General features: G+C 45.5%; 1 protein-coding gene and 1 non-coding gene across 2 annotated transcripts in view; both read right to left on the minus strand.

Moving 5' to 3' along the window:
- LOC126188364 (puratrophin-1-like) overlaps positions 1 to 18466 on the minus strand; it is a 1249514-nt gene that overhangs the window by 347585 nt on the left and 883463 nt on the right. The window contains exon 11 of the mRNA XM_049929962.1: positions 4207 to 4329. Within this exon, the coding sequence (XP_049785919.1) occupies positions 4207 to 4329 (123 nt within the window). The remainder of the gene's footprint in view (positions 1 to 4206; positions 4330 to 18466) is intronic.
- Trnas-cga (transfer RNA serine (anticodon CGA)) lies at positions 10661 to 10735 on the minus strand. Its single transcript has one exon. It is a non-coding gene; the product is annotated as a tRNA-Ser (tRNA).

Here is an 18466-nt window from a genome sequence, read left to right on the forward strand (position 1 = left end):
TACTTACGACTTCAGAACGCTGCTCAGAGGACCGAAGCCCACTAAATATCGCGAGTACGATCAAAAATGTTGCCAAACACAACCTCGCAAAGAGAAGTACGATTACGTTTGATGAAACTAAAATCTTGAAACTTCCTGGCAGATTAAAAGTATGTGCCATACCGAGACTGGAGCGCTGAAAACCTGAGAATACGACAAAATCTGACCTGTGACGAGTTCCGAGAAATACGTATCTATATACAGAACGTCTCTACTGAAGCCTTATTCAACTCCTCAGCGCCAGAACAACGTATTCACGTTGAAATGAAACATGGTGAAGTACAGGGGTCTACATTTCCCGCGCACGAGACCTGCCCCGGTTTCATACGCCCACAGACCGTGACGGCGCTGTGAGAACGGCGGCACCATTTATACCGCCGCCGGCTCACGTGGCAGCGCTGTGCCCTCACTGCCACGTGCTCTCCCTGCCACGTGGACTCCTCGCACGTGTCGCGCGCGTCGCCGGCCACCAGTCTGAACACGCGCATACCGCACGTTTGCCGTAGCATTCGCTGGTAAAAGCCAATCGGATCACGAGTTCATCTATAAATGGCACTCCAAGCTTACCGCGCCGATCCTTATCTCCTTCAAAAACGGAGCGTCCGAGATCTTTCGGGCAAAAAGCGGTTTCGGCAAAAACCTGTAAGCACGGACAGGAAGGGAGGTTAGGCTTTATCGGTTCCTCGACGACGTCATTACAAACGCAGCACAGCTCCGACTGAGCGGAGAGTGAAAGGGACAATCGGCTGTGTCGTTTTCAAACGCACAGTGGGAATACGTCTTACTCCGTCCAAGCGGACGACGGAAAACCTACGCCGGGGCGGTTTGACAGGAATTTGAACCGCACTTCTCCCGCATGCGAGGCGTACGTTTAGATATTAAGGTACAAGTTCAGTGGTGAAGCTAACATTGCCTGGAATCTGGGAGAGGCTAGAGCTAATGACGTCAGCTTAAGTTTTAATTCGAAACATGGCGTAACATTAATATCACTGCACAGAGCTCTCAATAATAAATTTCTTTTGTTTGACATTTCTGTTTTATATATATATATATATATATATTGCGTAGGTTCGGTGATACATTCCATATAATACTCGTATTGCTGGTGCTGGTGCGTGAACAACTCTTAACTAAAGAAACAGGAAGTATAATGGGTATGAATCTCCCTGGCAGATTAAAAATGTGTGCACACAGTTTTAATCAGCCGGGAAGTTTCATATCAACGCGCTCTCCGCTGCAGACTGAAAAATTCATTCACGATAACGGACGTTTTTATACAACAATTTTTCATTATTGAGATGAGGTACGTAAATATTTTAGATCTCGTGTTTTTCATGAAAATTCTTTTTACTATTTTCACAGTGAGAAATTCTATGGTTTCTAACATCTTTTTTATGAACTACTAAGGAAGAACACATTTTACTCCGACAGAATAATGCAATAATGCAAGTCACCCACTTCTTTGAAACTTCCGTCCTTTTCCAGTTTCTGGTACCCTGAAGAGCTTCTGCAGCTGACAGTGACTGACAGGCTTCCCGATTCCGTGCTTTGATTTTATTTTCTTTGTAGGATGCTGTTCATACACTGTACATTCGATACGTCCTTTAAAATTCTACCTTACTTAAGTCAATCCACCGACAGGACAACTTTTGTCTGAAGAACCGCGGACTAGGAAGGAAAAATGACGACACTCGCTTAGAAGCTTAAATGTTTTGTACAGCCAAGCGACTGTAGACATTAGTATTTGACATAAATTTCAGCTGGATGCTTTTCCGTGTTCCTGAGAAAAATGGGTCTTAACAGACGGGCAGATATACGCACTGCAGAGTGGTCTTACGAAAGTTCCATTTCTACCTATTGAGCTACAGAGTCTTAAAAATTAATTTTCTTCTTATGTTACTCAAATTGGGAACTATAACGGAAATTTATTTTCTCTCTATAAAATTAGTATAGATTTTTGTAGTCCATTTGTTAGCCCACAGAAGATCTGTTTCTTGTCACCACGTCGGCCAAAGAATGACTGTATTTTGATTAAATATCAAACTCTTGCTTCCTACCAAAAACAAACTATTTTCAAGACAAAATGTGTTCACTTTTGAGAGATCACTTCAACGGAACTACCATTGTACCATATTCCGGTGAACAAATATGCAATCGAACTCGTGGTTTTCAGTTTTGAGCAAATTTTATTCAGTGTGAAAACGACAACTCTCGAGAAAAATGCCTTGCACGATAAGCCTCGAACACCACAGACATTATAGTCGCTCTTCTGTATCGTGGTCAAATTTTGTGTAGCGGGTACATTAAGCTTTAGAAACGATGTAGGTGACTTTATAGGCAACACTACGTAAATGGATAATGATGCGCATTAGACTACGCCGAGGCAGGGCGATGTACAATATCGTGGGTGCAAGTTGTTTAAGAGATCTCTGAACCAGCAAAAAATGAACGTTGCTACGTTTCTGTGTCCTGCTTGCGTAATCGGCAAACTTGTCTACTGTGCCATACATTGCCACCAGTGATTGAAATATAGTTCCGAAAGACTGTAAAGAGATAATAACTGTTGCAACTACGTACAGATAGAGAACTCTGCGCCTGTCACTCCCTTTACTCAACGAACGTATGTGTTGCGCGGGTAGCGGTCGCGCAGGCGAAGCCAGCAGAGGCAAACGAAAACTGTCAAAAAGAGCTCAATCTTCATCAGCAAAACTATGTTACTGCACAGTTAACTTATTTGATACGCTAGCCAGCACAACGGCTGCTGTGTGACATAACGATCCTTTTTATTTTCTGTGTCATAGTATGATTCAGTACATGACACGCAATTGGAGGAAATGTACGATGTTTCCAAAGCCACATTAGTAGTAGTGTTTGGATTAGTACACAACAAAAAGAGAAAGAACGTTAAAGTTTAAAGTTTCGTGGAGACCGAGGTCATTAGAGATAGGACACAGACTTGGAATGGACACGGCTGCGGATGGAAATCAGCTATGCCGTAGGTGCACTGCGCTTCTTCCGGTTTCTTTATGTAAAATAGTGAGAATACTCTCTGACACTTCAAAAGTGTGGGCGACAGAATGAAAGCAACGCCTTCTTAAGGGATAAGAAACGTAGATGAAGCAGTTAGCTATTGTCATACTTCTATGTCACTGAAAAATATGCAATAGGATTTTATAAAAAAAAGATACTAATCTACTTACTACTTAACTTAACAGTGGATGTCAGCGAAAATGCCAGTGAAATTTCTGGGGTGATATACAGTTTATATTTCGTAAATCATTTGTATGTATCAGCTCGACAGCGAAATATCTCTAGCTGTTGTTTCTTAGAAGTTGAAGAAGATACTACGAAACAACAAAACAACAGAAGTAAAGATGTGATAACAGGGATGAACAGCATTTGCTTTGTTTAAGAAATGATTGACATTTTATTGTCTTTTCCGTAACTCCCAATGATTACCCTGAATGATTCTTTACAAAGAGGGTTGCGGAGGCGGCGACGTATTTTGCTTTTGTATAGCGGACAGAGAAACGACTGGAAATTATGTTGGCGATTATTCTCGAAATTCCTTCGAAATTCTGGCATCTTCTTTCACATAGAATTGCCTAGAGGAAAGAGGAGTTCACAGAATTAAAATCGACGGAGCATTTTGTGAGACGAAAGTCACTTTAATTGAATGAAAGGAACTGGTACAAATTTATATTTACAGTTAAATGTTTCCGTCACACGTCTAATGCTTAGCCACAAACTTATTTTCTTTTCCTAATAAGATTGTGTCGGATCAACTAAGTGGCCGTTTTAAGAAATGACTGTAAACATCCGAGTCACCTGATCTCAGTTATGAGAAGTAGTTTTGGAAAGATGTTAGATATTCTATTAATTAGGAAATAATACTTCTCATTCGTACCGAAAAACTATTAATAAGGTTTTCAGTTCAGCGTTAATTATAGCACAATGCTAGTGAAGATTTCTAGCACTAATTTAAAGACGCACCGATAGAAAATGCTCTGTCTTCATATCTGGCATGAGACGAAATAAACGGCTGGGTGCTATTGTGTCTCATGAAAATTAAGATTGGGAAAATATTCACCTGCGTTGCAGCATTTCATCAGTTAAAGGTAAAACTGTAGCTGGATAGGTAAGAACCTGCAGTCAGAGAGTACTCACCATGGAGATGAAGTAGAACTTCTCGAAGTCGTTCTCCTGCTCCTTGATGGCGGGCAGACTGGTGGCCAGCTGCGAGTGTCGGCGGAGGGTCTCCTCCCCCTTCTGGCACAGCCACGACAGCACCTGCAGCCGAAAGACGTGTGACTGTAATGCGGACGCGAGATCAGCGGACAATGAAGGGGTGGGATACAAACATTTAATAATACACTTCACAGAATAGACGGAAGACATGGATGATAGTGTCTGCCCATGGAAGGGACTGCAAGAAAAGTGAGACAGTTTAACACTTGACACGTCACCGTGAGCAGTAAGGGACGGTTATGACAGCCCCCCCCCCCCTTCATGTGGTTCAACAGCACCTGTGCCCCTACTCGCAATGAAAAACTCGATTATCGCTTTTCGGAAACAAATATGTTGAGAAGCGTGACTTGTGTACAGTTACAAGAATTATACCTGGATAACAGCAAATAGCCTTAAATATGCTACAGAAATTTTTATTTATGTTGTGTACATAGTTCCGCGCGTACACAACTTTCCCAACAGAGCGCGCCCCGCTAAGCACAACAGCGCAGGCGCAGCGCTCGTCCGTCTCCGCACTACGAGATGGCGCTGTCTTAGAGACGAACCAAATTCTGCTTCCGCAGATCCGCGTATTAATATGTCTCGCAGCCAATGAGATTGCTGCTAACGTAGAACCTTTTCTCCTCGCGGATCACACTCGCGCAGTGATACCTGAACGCTCGAGGTATTATAACGAGTGTACAGACCTCCGATCAGTCAGTCTGCGTTAGTCTGTAGTCAAGTTCCAGTCTGCGCCTAATAAGATTATCATATTCCTGTACATAGCCATGAAGAGAAATGTATGGACACTTTGTCAGGTATCAGAGATATGTGAGAATAAGATTAACGTACCAAGACCAAGGAACTTCAGATTGTCAATTGTAAATAGCATCGAGAATCAAGTTAAGTAAGGTTTATGATTGTTATTATTTTAATAAATGTGTGTGAAAATTAATCAAGTTCTGTTTAAAGTTGGTCACCGTCAATCTGCTACTCTAAGCGTGCAAGTAGCATTTCTATCGCCTGACCTAACGGCAGAAGATAAACACGCCACGGTAAGACCACGAGACATATTGCTGACACTCGCCTGCTTCGTTAGAGCGGCAAGTCAAATAATCTGATGGTGTGTGTACCGAAGGTCTTACAGTACACACACCACAGTTTACATTTACACTTTATCTGTTTTTTCAAATCTATACTTATATGGCATCTACAGCTTTTCAAGATGGTAGCTTGCTTTGTGCTCGTTAAATTTTTGGATTATAACTGTAATACACCTACCAATTTTAGAATGGTCCTTGTTAATCCGATAATTAGTCAGTACACACTGCACGCACGAACACAGCAAGGTTTGGAAACCTAAAACAAATATATTCGACGGCTGCGTCGCCCAGGAACATTTACCACGTAAGTTTCGGCCAAATTATACAGAGTATTACAGGTGTAAGCGCAAATATTTCTACTGGTGACAGAACGGTGTACTGAACAACATTACACCAGTATTTTCGTTATTTGCGACAAGCCATTTTACCTATTTTCCCCTGGGCAGCAGCTAAGGTGTTGAAATGTGTATGCGTGTACGTAAAGTGGCTAGTCTATACTGACAGGGGCAGTTCACTTAGTGGTGCAATTCTGACCGTGCAGAAAATATCAGGAAAACTGTTCAGCACATAGAAAAATAATCAACTCACTGATGTGCATACATGTCAGGGTATCACATATAAAATTATATAAAATTATGTGTATTCGTACCAATTACACCCTGCATATGCATGAAATTTAAGACCATTTAAAGTACGATTACACAAATTAAAAAAAATTAAATATGTTTACTGGACGTTAAATAACTTATTTTTTTACGTATCAGCGCCAAAAAATTAACGACACAGATCGGCGTCGCCATAAAAGTTCGCAACAGATTTTTAAAAAATCCGAAGCCAGTAATGATAAAATGTGAATCTACGGCTGATACTTCTTACTCACAGGGTTCTACTGTGAACTGTCACGGTTTTAAGTTGATTGCTTTTCTTACTGTTTCGAAAAGAGTACATCGCTGCTAGAAAACAAAAAGTATTTGACTCGTAGGTCAAAGCAGATGATCATCTGCATCAGCGCTTACTAAACTGAAATAAATTTTCATTCTAGCGTTTCACAGTTCTATGATTGTGGACTGTGATTTATTACCCCCATAGTATACACAATCTAAATCGCTCGATTCACCACAAGGAGAGAACTGGTGTCAATATCCTAATGATAATACAAATTTGCTATAGAAAATAATCTAAAGTTCTATCTAGCTCAAGTTGTCAGTTCATTTTCCATGAATTCATCTGCTGAAAAGTAATAACATTTCTTCCACAAAATCATTTGCAACTTTATTTTTAAACGATCTCGTTTCGTATTAAGTATGTTTTTGCCTATTAATTCGTTATATCTTTATATTGCCGTATACTGTGGAAATTGTTCACGTAATTTCAATTGATGTATAGGAAGCAAAAAATTCTCTTTGTTTCTCCTATACAGGGTGTTACAAAAAGGTACGGCCAAACTTTCAGGAAACATTCCTCACACACAAAGAAAGAAAATATGTTATGTGGACGTGTGTCCGGAAACGCTTACTTTCCATGTTAGAGCTCATTTTATTACTTCTCTTCAAATCACATTAATCATGGAATGGAAACACACAGCAACAGAACGTATCAGCGTGACTTCACTTTGTTACAGGAAATGTTCAAAATGTCCTCCGTTAGCGAGGATACATGCATCCACACTCCGTCGCATGGAATCCCTGATGCGCCGATGCAGCCCTGGACAATGGCGTACTGTATCACAGCCGTCCACAATACGAGCACGAAGAGTCTCTACATTTGGTACGTGAGTTGCGTAGACAAGAGCTTTCAAATGCCCCCATAAATGAAAGTCAAGAGGGTTGAGGTCAGGAGAGCGTGGTGGCCACGGAATTGGTCCGCCTCTAGCAATCCATCGGTCACCTAATCTGTTGTTGGGAAGCGTACGAACACTTCGACACTTCGACTAAAATGTGCAGGAGCTCCATCGTGCATGAACCACATGTTGTGTCGTACTTGTAAAGGCACATGTTCTAGCAGCACAGGTGTAGTATCCCGTATGATATCATGGCGGTGAATCGAGGAAGTACAGTACATACGGACGAAACTAAAATGAGCTCTAACATGGAAATTAAGCGTTTCCGGACACATGTCCACATAACATCTTTTCTTTACTCGTGTGTGAGTAATGTTTCCTGAAAGTACCTTTTTATAACACCCTGTATAAGAGTAACTAAATTATTTTCCTCAAATAATTACCAAATAGTGAACGTCAAGAAGCTTTTTACTGTGCAGTACACATGCATGTGACAATTTCCTTCCGCAGCGTCATTATCAGAGATACGCTACTTTGGCTTCCTACGATATTGTAATTATCGTGTACTCACGATAGTAATATTTGCTATTAGCATTGCAAACGCAATTTTGTTTTCTTTCAATAAGCTCAGTATGTTATATGAGGTATTCTGTGACAAAGTGTCACTGTACTCGTGAAAGAAAACTAAATATATATATATATATTTTATGTGTGTTCGACATATTTTCTCGTTTATCACTTGCTGACTGTAGCATATTTTTCCCATGACGTTAGTTGCGTGTATCACAGAAAAATGTACTACAGGAAGTTGCTGATCGTCACAAGATCTGCTCAATTGGCCCTTGTCCAAAGAACGGAGGCTACAAGACTGCCTGCAGTATGGCTTGACCACACCCCCGCTGAAACAGTGCTCTTAAGAAAACACTCACAGAAACATGTCCAATGGACCACAAGGAAGCACGGCAGGGAATGAGGTGCACGTATGGTTTATTAGATGAGAGCTAGTGAAAACTGGAGACAGACGGTGCAGATTAGTAGGAAATAACAAAAATGTTTCTGGTGGATTATTATCTATAAAATATTTAAAGTTCATAATGGACATGATGATTCTCATTTGACAAAGAAGAGTATGACTTCCATACTTGTTACATTGACAACCTGGCGCCTCCAGATAGATGTTGTTATAGAACGTTTCATGTCCTGCGATTGCGTCCCTTGGCTTAATCGTACTGCACAATAACGTATAGCTTACTGCTCAATACAGCTGCCAATAGCGTCGTTCGATTTTCAATGCGCTTGATTACTAACGTATTTCATTAGCTACCCAGTAACGGAAAGACTCGTTTCGATTAGTTGTTATATTTTGTCTACAGTGTGTTCGTTCAGTCAAGGTTAGTTATCAGTACGGACTCATTTCTTCCTTATTACTTAAATTTCTATCATCACGTAGTCCGTTTGTTATGAATTAAGCTAGCTTAGGTACTGCAGGGAAACAACAGGGTTTCTGTTTTTAAAACTCACATAGTCTTCCTTAGTGACAGTGAGATGAAACCTACTGCATGTCAATGTCAACGCAACAGACCACAGTTGACTTCATAATAAGCCCACCTGTTGCATTGGTAAGTGTGAAAAACTGTGATTAGAAAAATTGAAGTGACTAATTGGATGATGTCGCACTGTCTCCTTCCGGCAAACACCCTTCTGTTAATCAGCTACGTGCTACTATGTACACGAAATAGCGTTACTCATGCTAATGCAAAGGGCAACTCTGTTTGAAATGCAAAACAAGCTATGAATATTTTTGAATAACTTATTTGACCTATGACTTGAATACCATCAAAGCGTTTGAGTATGTTGGTGTGAAAATCATTCGAAAAACCATCCTCTTGTGATTCAGTTTTACACGACGGTTTCTCTGCAGCAATGCGTACACCGTGAAATAGTGATGAAGGTACCCCTCGTTACGGAAGAGGACAGAATAAATCGTTGGGATGAACTTGCGGTTCTCACTGTTTGGTGTAGAAACTTTCGGGGTAATCACTTGCAGAGGAGACCATTAAAATTCAGGTTATACGCGTATCAAATCTGTTTGACGGAGAGGAGACGTCTTACATATCTTGTTCAGGACTGTTCTACCTTCTTACTGTTTTAGTAGATCCCTTCACAGAACTTGCCGAGTGTTACTTACTGTAGTCTGTTATTACAGTTAACAAAATACACGGGAACTTTCGGGAGCTACTCTAACACAGCTGTAAAATGATTTAAACATTACTCACTCGTGACCTAAAAATAACGATTAGACAACGTTACTTTCGTATTGTACTGATTTTCGTCGTACGTAATTTCACCCTACTTTTGGCTAATCAAATAAATCCGCAGGAAAGCTTGATTTACAAGCTGTGGGTCAAATTTACAATACTTATAGAATCCGTGTGTTCTCTTAGCAATAGCTGGTGTGGTGTACCGTAATCAGCCAGGAAGTATCATAAATGTAGATGTTGCGGGCAATGGTACATGTCTTACTAACATGTCCTTTCTTCCAGAATGAGATTTTCACTCTGCAGCGGAGTGTGCGCTGATATGAAACTTCCTGGCACATTAAAACTGTTTGCCGGACCGAGACTCGAACTCGTGACCTTTGGCTTTCGCGGCCAAGTGCTATACCAACTGGGCTACCCAAGCACGACTCACGTCCCGTCCTCACAGCTTTACTTCGGCCAGTACCTCGTCTCCTACCTTCCAAACTTTACAGAAGCTCTCCTGCGAACTTTGCAGAACTAGCACTCCTGAAAGAAAGGATATTGCGGAGACATGGCTTAGCCACAGCCTGGGGGATGTTTCCAGAATGAGATTTTCACTCTGCAGCGGAGTGTGCGCTGATATGAAACTTCCTGCCAGATTAAAACTGTTTGCCGGACCGAGACTCGAACTCGTGACCTTTGCCTTTCGCGGGCAAGTGCTCTACCAACTGAGCTACCCAAGCGCGACTCACACCCCGTCCTCACAGCTTTACTTCGGCCAGTACCTCGTCTCCTACCTTCCAAACTTTACAGAAGCTCTCCTGCGAACTTTTCAGAACTAGCACTCCTGAAAGAAAGGATATTGCGGAGACATGGCTCACCCACAGCCTGGGGGATGTTTCCAGAATGAGATTTTCACTTTGCAGCGGAGTGTGCGCTGATATGAAACTTACTGGAACATTAAAACTGTGTGCCGGACCGATACTCGAACTCGGGACCTTTGCCTTTCGCGGGCAAGTGCTCTACCAACTGAGCTACCCAAGCGCGACTCACACCCCGTCCTCACAGCTTTACTTCTGCCAGTACCTCGTCTCCTACCTTCCAAACTTTACAGAAGCTCTCCTGCGAACCTTGCAGAACTAGCACTCCTGAAAGAAAGAATATTGCGGAGACATGGCTTAGCCACAGACTGGGGGATGTTTCCAGAATGAGATTTTCACTCTGCAGCGGAGCGTGCGCTGATATGAAACTTCCTGGCAGATTAAATCTGTGTGCCGGACCGAGACTCGAACTCGGGACCTTTGCCTTTCGCGGGCAAATGCTCTACCAACTGAGCTACCCAAGCACGACTCACGCCCCGTCCTGTTCTGCAAGGTTCTGAATGTAGAAACCAGAAACTGCCCGGTTATGGGCATAGTGTTTCATTAATGGCTTCCTCCAATTAGTAACTTCCACCTAGCCCGACAAATGTGGCAATATCGGTAAGTGGTGGTTAAAGTTGCGTCTGAGTCGTGTTCCCACGTCCCGGTAAACAGGCGCGGCGGCTGTGGTTCGCCTAGCCAGCCACTGGCCCAAATCCTGGAGACGGGGCGACGCTAGTTCCGGGCTGCCATCCTCCTCTCCGGTCGGAATGCGACGCTAATTGGTTGGCGGACAGACAGCGGAATGCGGCGAGCGCCGGAACCCACTGGCAAGCAGGCAGCGCTCGTTCGCTCGCTTCCTTCCGTGGCGACGGTAAGGGCCGCAGCACGTGTGTCGCGCCGCGCCGCGCGGTCTGCAAACAGCCGCTAACGAGCGGCCCCAACACGGCGCGACAGGAGGGCAGAGCAGCGCAGCGGCGGAGACTGGAGAGTGGGGAGTGGAGAGGACAGGAAGCGGGCGCGCTGGCATCCGCACACAGCCGGTACGGCGCGGGCCACGCCCAGCGAGCGCGTGTGTTCACAGCCGCGGGAACCGGGCACGGATCGCTCTGTACGAGGTGCATTCAAGTTCTAAGGCCTCCGATTTTTTTCCTAATTAACTACTCACCGAAATCGATGAAACTGGCGTTACTTCTCGACGTAATCGCCCTGCAGACGTACACATTTTTCACAACGCTGACGCCATGATTCCATGGCAGCGGCGAAGGCTTCTTTAGGAGTCTGTTTTGACCACTGGAAAATCACTGAGACAATACCAGCACGGCTGGTGAATGTGCGGCCACGGAGAGTGTCTTTCATTGTTGGAAAAAGCCAAAAGTCACTAGGAGCCAGGTCAGGTGAGTAGGGAGCATGAGGAATCACTTCAAAGTTGTTATCACGAAGAAACTGTTGCGTAACGTTAGCTCGATGTGCAGGTGCGTTGTCTTGGTGAAACAGCTCACGCGCAGCCCTTCCCGGACGTTTTTGTTGCAGTGCAGAAAGGAATTTGTTCTTCAAAACATTTTCGTAGGATGCACCTGTTACCGTAGTGCCCTTTGGAACGCAATGGGTAAGGATTACGCCCTCGGTGTCCCAGAACATGGACACCATAATTTTTTCAGCACTGGCGGTTACCCAAAATTTTTTTGGTGGCGGTGAATCTGTGTGCTTCCATTGAGCTGAATGGCTCTTTGTTTCTGGATTGAAAAATGGCATCCACGTCTCATCCATTCTCACAACCGACGAAAAGAAAGTCCCATTCGTGCTGTCGTTGCGCGTCAACATTGCTCGGCAACATGCCAGACGGGCAGCCGTGTGGTCGTCCGTCAGCATTCGTGGCACCCACCTGGATGACACTTTTCGCATTTTCAGGTCGTCATGCAGGATTGTGTGCACAGAAACCACAGAAATGCCAACTCTGGAGGCGATCTGTTCAACAGTCATTCGGCGATCCCCCAAAACAATTCTCTCCACTTTCTCGATCATGTCGTCAGACCGGCTTGTGCGAGCCCGAGGTTGTTTCGGTTTGTTGTCACACGATGTTCTGCCTTCATTAAACTGTCGCACCCACGAACGCACTTTCGACACATCCATAAGTCCATCACCACATGTCTCCTTCAACTGTCGATGAATTTCAGTTGGTTTCACACCACGCAAATTCAGAAAACGAATGATTACACGCTGTTCAAGTAAGGAAAACGTCGCCATTTTAAGTATTTAAAACAGTTCTCATTCTCGCCGCTGGCGGTAAAATTCCATCTGCCGTACGGTGCTGCCATCTCTCGGACGTATTGACAATGTACGCGGCCTCATTTTAAAACAATGCACATGTTTCTATCTCTTTCCAGTCCGGAGAAAAAAAATCGGAGGCCTTAGAACTTGAATGCACCTCGTACTGAGGGCCCCACACAGCAGTGACGGACCGCAGCGACCGGTCACCAGATCGCGCGATCTGTCCGCAGACGTTAAGGTGTGCGCGTGGATCGCAGCGATCGATCGCTGACAGCTCGTAACTTCCAAGCAAACCGATGAATCGCCGGCGATCGCGGGCAGTAACACAGCTGACTGCCTGGATTCGATCCGTTTGTCTTCAACCTTTCGTGGGCAAAATTATTGAGCAGTTTTTTTTAATGAATGGAGAGCAGACAGTAGTTAACAGATAGGTGTATTTATCATACAGAATATCAAATTTGCTCAAACTGTGAAAGTGAGGTCACACAACAAGCTGGGAAGTATACTTCTCGCTGCCCTTCCTTGGAGTTAAATGAAAAAAAAAAACAACTTTTTTAATACAGGGTGTTACAAGAAGGTACGGCCGAACTTTCAGGAAGCATTCCTCACACACAAAGATAGAAAATATGTTATGTGGACATGTGACCGGAAACGCTTACTTTCCATGTTAGAGCTCACTTTTATTACTTCTCTTCAAATCACATTAATCATGGAATGGAAACACACAGCAACAGAACGTATCAGCGTGACTTCAAACGCTTCGTTACAGGAAATGTTCAAAATGTCCTCCGTTAGCGAGGATACATGCATCCACCCTCCGTCGCATGGAATCCCTGATGCGCTGATGCAGCCCTGGAGAATGGCGTATTGTATCACAGCCGTCCACAATACGAGCACGAAGAGTCTCTACATTTGGTAGTTATACTTAAAATTGTTGTTACTGAAAGGGAGATAAATGTTGCAGACGGCAAGAAGAGGGAGTGTGATAAAAGGAGGCATACATTGATAAACCAAAAGATCATGAGCAGTGCCCACTGCGACGTCTGATGCCGCCTCTGGGAACGTGACGCGGTAACAAAAGTAAGTAAAATGTTTTTTATTCCAGTCTTTGATCACAATATGAATTCTTTAGACGATGACCGGTTTCAGCCCGTAATGACCATCCTCAGGTCTATAATATACAAATATATACACCTAGTGAGCAGTGTGTCTTATTATGTTTTTTGCGTAAATGATGCTACATCTGCCGGCCGCTGTGGCCGAGCGGTTCTAGGCGCTTCAGTCTGGAACCGCGCGACCGCTAAGGTCGCAGGTTCGAATCCTGCCTCGGGCATGGATGTGTGTGATGTCCTTAAGTTATTTAGGTTTAAGTAGTTCTAAGTTCTAGGGGAATGATGACCTCAGATGTTAAGTCCCATAACGCTCAGAGCCATTTGAACCAAGATGGCAAATTACGTATCTGGAAAACAGTCATCCTGCCAGTTCTACTGTACAGCTCTGAAGTATAGAGCATGGCGTAAAAGACCAAGCTAACCAAAGTCGAGTGAGTCCAGGGCACTTCGCATCATCTGAAACGTACCAAGATTTACCACCAACGAAGCGATTCGAGTAATACTGGGACATCCTACCATATATCAAATCATTAAAAAAAATCCACCTCATTCTACAAAGCATGCCATAACTTACAATTTCAGCTCATGTGTTCACTCGGAGAAGAACACCTCCATTATAACACACCCATCATCACCATCCATCGTCAGTTCAGACGATAAACACTAAAGCCATCGCATCTTCCTGACGTATTAAAACTGTGTGCCGCACCGAGACACTAACTCCGGACCTTTACCTTTCACGGGCAAGTGCTCTACCAACTGAGCTACCCAAGCACGACTCACGACCCGTCCTCACAGCTTCAATTCTGTCAGTACCTGGTCTCCTACCTTCCAAACTTTACAGAAGCTCTCCTGCGATCCTTGCAGAACTAGCACTCCTGGAAGGAAGGATATTGCAGAGACATGGCTTAGCCACAGTCTGGGGGATGTTTCCAGAATGAGATTTTCACTCTGAAGCGGAGTGTGCGCTGATATGAAACTTTCTGACAGATTAAAACTAATCTGTCAAGATTGAAACTAATCTGTCAAGAAGTTTAGTATCAGCGCACACTCTGCTGCAGAGTGAAAATCTCATTCTGGAAACATCCCCCACGCTTTGGGTAAGCCATGTCTCCGCAATATCCTTTCTTTCAGGAGTGCTGGTTACCAAAGGTTCGCAAGAGAGCTTCTGTGAAGTTTGGAAGGTAGGATACGAGGTACTGGCAGAAGTAAAGCTGTGAGGACGGGGTGTGAGTCGTGCTTGGATAGCTCAGTTGGTAAAGCACTTGCCCGTGAAAGGCAAAGGACTCGAGTTCGAGTCTCGGTCCGGCACACAGTTTTAATCTGTCAGGAAGTTTCATATCAGCGCACACTCGGCTGCAGAGTGAAAATATCGTTCTGGATACTAAAGCCATCGTTCAGCATAAAATATCCCCAACCATTATAACTCCCTACATCAACATCATAAATCGGAGGACGGAATCCCCAAGCCATTACTCGCACTAACGCCATTTTCATATCCGCAGGTTAGCTAAGCGGAAGACAGAGTGTTCAAATGGTTCAAAGGGCTCTGAGCACTATGGGACTTAACATCTATGGTCATCAGTCCCCTAGAACTTAGAACTACTTAAACCTAACTAACCTAAGGACAGCACACAACACACAGCCATCACGAGGCAGAGAAAATCCCTGACCCCGCCGGGAATCGAACCCGGGAACCCGGGCGTGGGAAGCGAGAACGCTACCGCACGACCACGAGATGCGGGCGAAGACAGAGTGTCACTGGACGCTGGATCTTCCTGCACAAAGTAGATGTCCCGTGCACAAAGTGGTCTCTAGGAGTCGAGGCAATGAAGGCAGTTCTGTGCCAGTTTTAAAAATTGGGGCGATTGTAGAAATTGCGCTTGCAGTGATGGCGCGCTGTCAGGTGAGGCTTTTTTTCCTGGCGGCGCACTTAGTTGCGGGGCAGGTCCACAGTGGTCGGTGGCGGCTGGCTGGGCATTGCGTGCCGGCATCCCGGCCGTGATTAGTGCTCATCGCTGCGCCGGCTACCGCCAGTGAAACGTACCAATTACGCGGCCACGGGCTGCTGACCGTGACGGATCTCCGAGGCACTGGGTTAAGTTCGCAGACGGAGAGCAGAGCAGAACAGAGGACAGGCGCAAGCCGCAAACAGCTGTTATCCCTAATAGCGCCGCAACTACCTGTTTCGTCTGGTGCGTAATTTTCCGGTAGCATTTACTTGTAGCAAACACACATCTTCCACCTGCTGCCAAGCGACAGCGTATTACGGAATCCTCCGTGTACAATTCCTCGAGAAGCAAATAGCAACAATCGTAATACACTCCTGGAAATGGAAAAAAGAACACATTGACACCGGTGTGTCAGACCCACCACATTTGCTCCGGACACTGCGAGAGGGCTGTACAAGCAATGATCACACGCACGGCACAGCGGACACACCAGGAACCGCGGTGTTGGCCGTCGAATGGCGCTAGCTGCGCAGCATTTGTGCACCGCCGCCGTCAGTGCCAGCCAGTTTGCCGTGGCATACGGAGCTCCATCGCAGTCTTTAACACTGGTAGCATGCCGCGACAGCGTGGACGTGAACCGTATGTGCAGTTGATGGACTTTGAGCGAGGGCGTATAGTGGGCATGCGGGAGGCCGGGTGGACGTACCGCCGAATTGCTCAACACGTGGGGCGTGAGGTCTCCACAGTACATCGATGTTGTCGCCAGTGCTCGGCGGAAGGTGCACGTGCCCGTCGACCTGGGACCGGACCGCAGCGACGCACGGATGCACGCCAAGACCGTAGGATCCTACGCAGTGCCGTAGGGGACCGCACCGCCACTTCCCAGCAAATTAGGGAACTGTTGCTCCTGGGGTATCGGCGAGGACCATTCGCAACCGTCTCCATGAAGCTGGGCTACGGTCCCGTACACCGTTAGGCCGTCTTCCGCTCACGCCCCAACATCGTGCAGCCCGCCTCCAGTGGTGTCGCGACAGGCGTGAATGGAGGGACGAATGGAGACGTGTCGTATTCAGCGATGAGAGTCGCTTCTGCCTTGGTGCCAATGATGGTCGTATGCGTGTTTGGCGCCGTGCAGGTGAGCGCCACAATCAGGACTGCATTCGACCGAGGCACACAGGGTCAACACCCGGCATCATGGTGTGGGGAGCGATCTCCTACACTGGCCGTACACCACTGGTGATCGTCGAGGGGACACTGAATAGTGCACGGTACATCCAAACCGTCATCGAACCCATCGTTCTACCATTCCTAGACCGGCAAGGGAACTTGCTGTTCCAACAGGACAATGCACGTCCGCATGTATCCCGTGCCACCCAACGTGCTCTAGAAGGTGTAAGTCACCTACCCTGGCCAGCAAGATCTCCGGATCTGTCTCCCATTGAGCATGTTTGGGACTGGATGAAGCGTCGTCTCACGCGGTCTGCACGTCCAGCACGAACGCTGGTCCAACTGAGGCGCTAGGTGGAAATGGCATGGCAAGCCGTTCCACAGGACTACATCCAGCATCTCTACGATCGTCTCCATGGGAGAATAGCAGCCTGCATTGCTGCGAAAGGTGGATATACACTGTACTAGTGCCGACATTGTGCATGCTCTGTTGCCTGTGTCTATGTGCCTGTGGTTCTGTCAGTGTGATCATGTGATGTATCTGACCCCAGGAATGTGTCAATAAAGTTTCCCCTTCCTGGGACAATGAATTCACGGTGTTCTTATTTCAATTTCCAGGAGTGTATTAATACGTGAACATACAAAGCTGTGGTATCGATTTTTAATATTATTATACAATGAAGCCAACGAAACTTATACACTGAAGAGCCAAACAAACTGGTGAATCTACCTAATATGGTGTAGGGCCCCGGTGAACACTCAGAAGTCCCGAAACACGATGTGGCATGGACTCGACTAATGTCTGAGGCAATGCTGGAGGAAACTGACACCATGAATCCTGCAGGGCTGTCCATAACTCCGCGAGAGTACGAGCGGATGGAAAGCTGTTCTGAACAAGCACGTTGCAAGGTTTCCCCGATATGCTCGATAATGTTCATCTCTTGGGAGTCTGATGGCCAGCGTACGTGTTTAAATTCAGAATGTTCCTGGAGCCACTCTGTAGCAATCATGGACATATGGGGTGTCGCATTGTCCTTCTGGAACTATCCAAGGCCGTCGGCATGCACAATGGACATGAATGGATGCAGGTGATTAGACAGGATGCTTACGTACGTATCACCTGTCAGAGTCGTATCTAGACGTATCTAGACGTATCAGGGGTCCCAAACCACTCCAACTGCACTCGCCCCACATCGTTACAGAGCCTACACCAGATCCAACAGTCCCTGCTGAAATGCAGGGTCCATGGATTCATGACCTTGTCTCCATACCTGTACACGTACATCCACTAGATACAATTTGAAACGCGAATCGTCCGACCAGGCAACATGTTTCCAGTCGTCAACAGTCCAATGTCGGTGTTGACGGGCCCAGGCGAGGCGTACAGCTGTGTCGTGCAGTTATCGAGGGTACACCAGTGGGCCTTCGGCTGCGAAAGACCATATCGATGATGTTTCGTTGAATGGTTTGCACGCTGACACTTGTTTATGGCCCAGCATTGAAATCTGCAGAAATTTGATGAAGTTTTGCACTTCTGTCACGTTGCACGATTCTCTTCAGTCATCCTTAGTCCCGTTCTTGCAGGATCTTTTTCCGGCCGTTGCGATGTCGGAGATTCGATGTTTTACCGGATTCCTGATATTCACGGTCCCTCGGAGATGCTGTGTCCCATGGCTCGCGCGCTGACTATAAGACCACGTTCAGACTCACTTAAA

The sequence above is a fragment of the Schistocerca cancellata genome, chromosome 5, assembly GCF_023864275.1.
Source record: "Schistocerca cancellata isolate TAMUIC-IGC-003103 chromosome 5, iqSchCanc2.1, whole genome shotgun sequence".
Classification (NCBI taxonomy): Eukaryota; Metazoa; Arthropoda; class Insecta; order Orthoptera; family Acrididae; genus Schistocerca; species Schistocerca cancellata.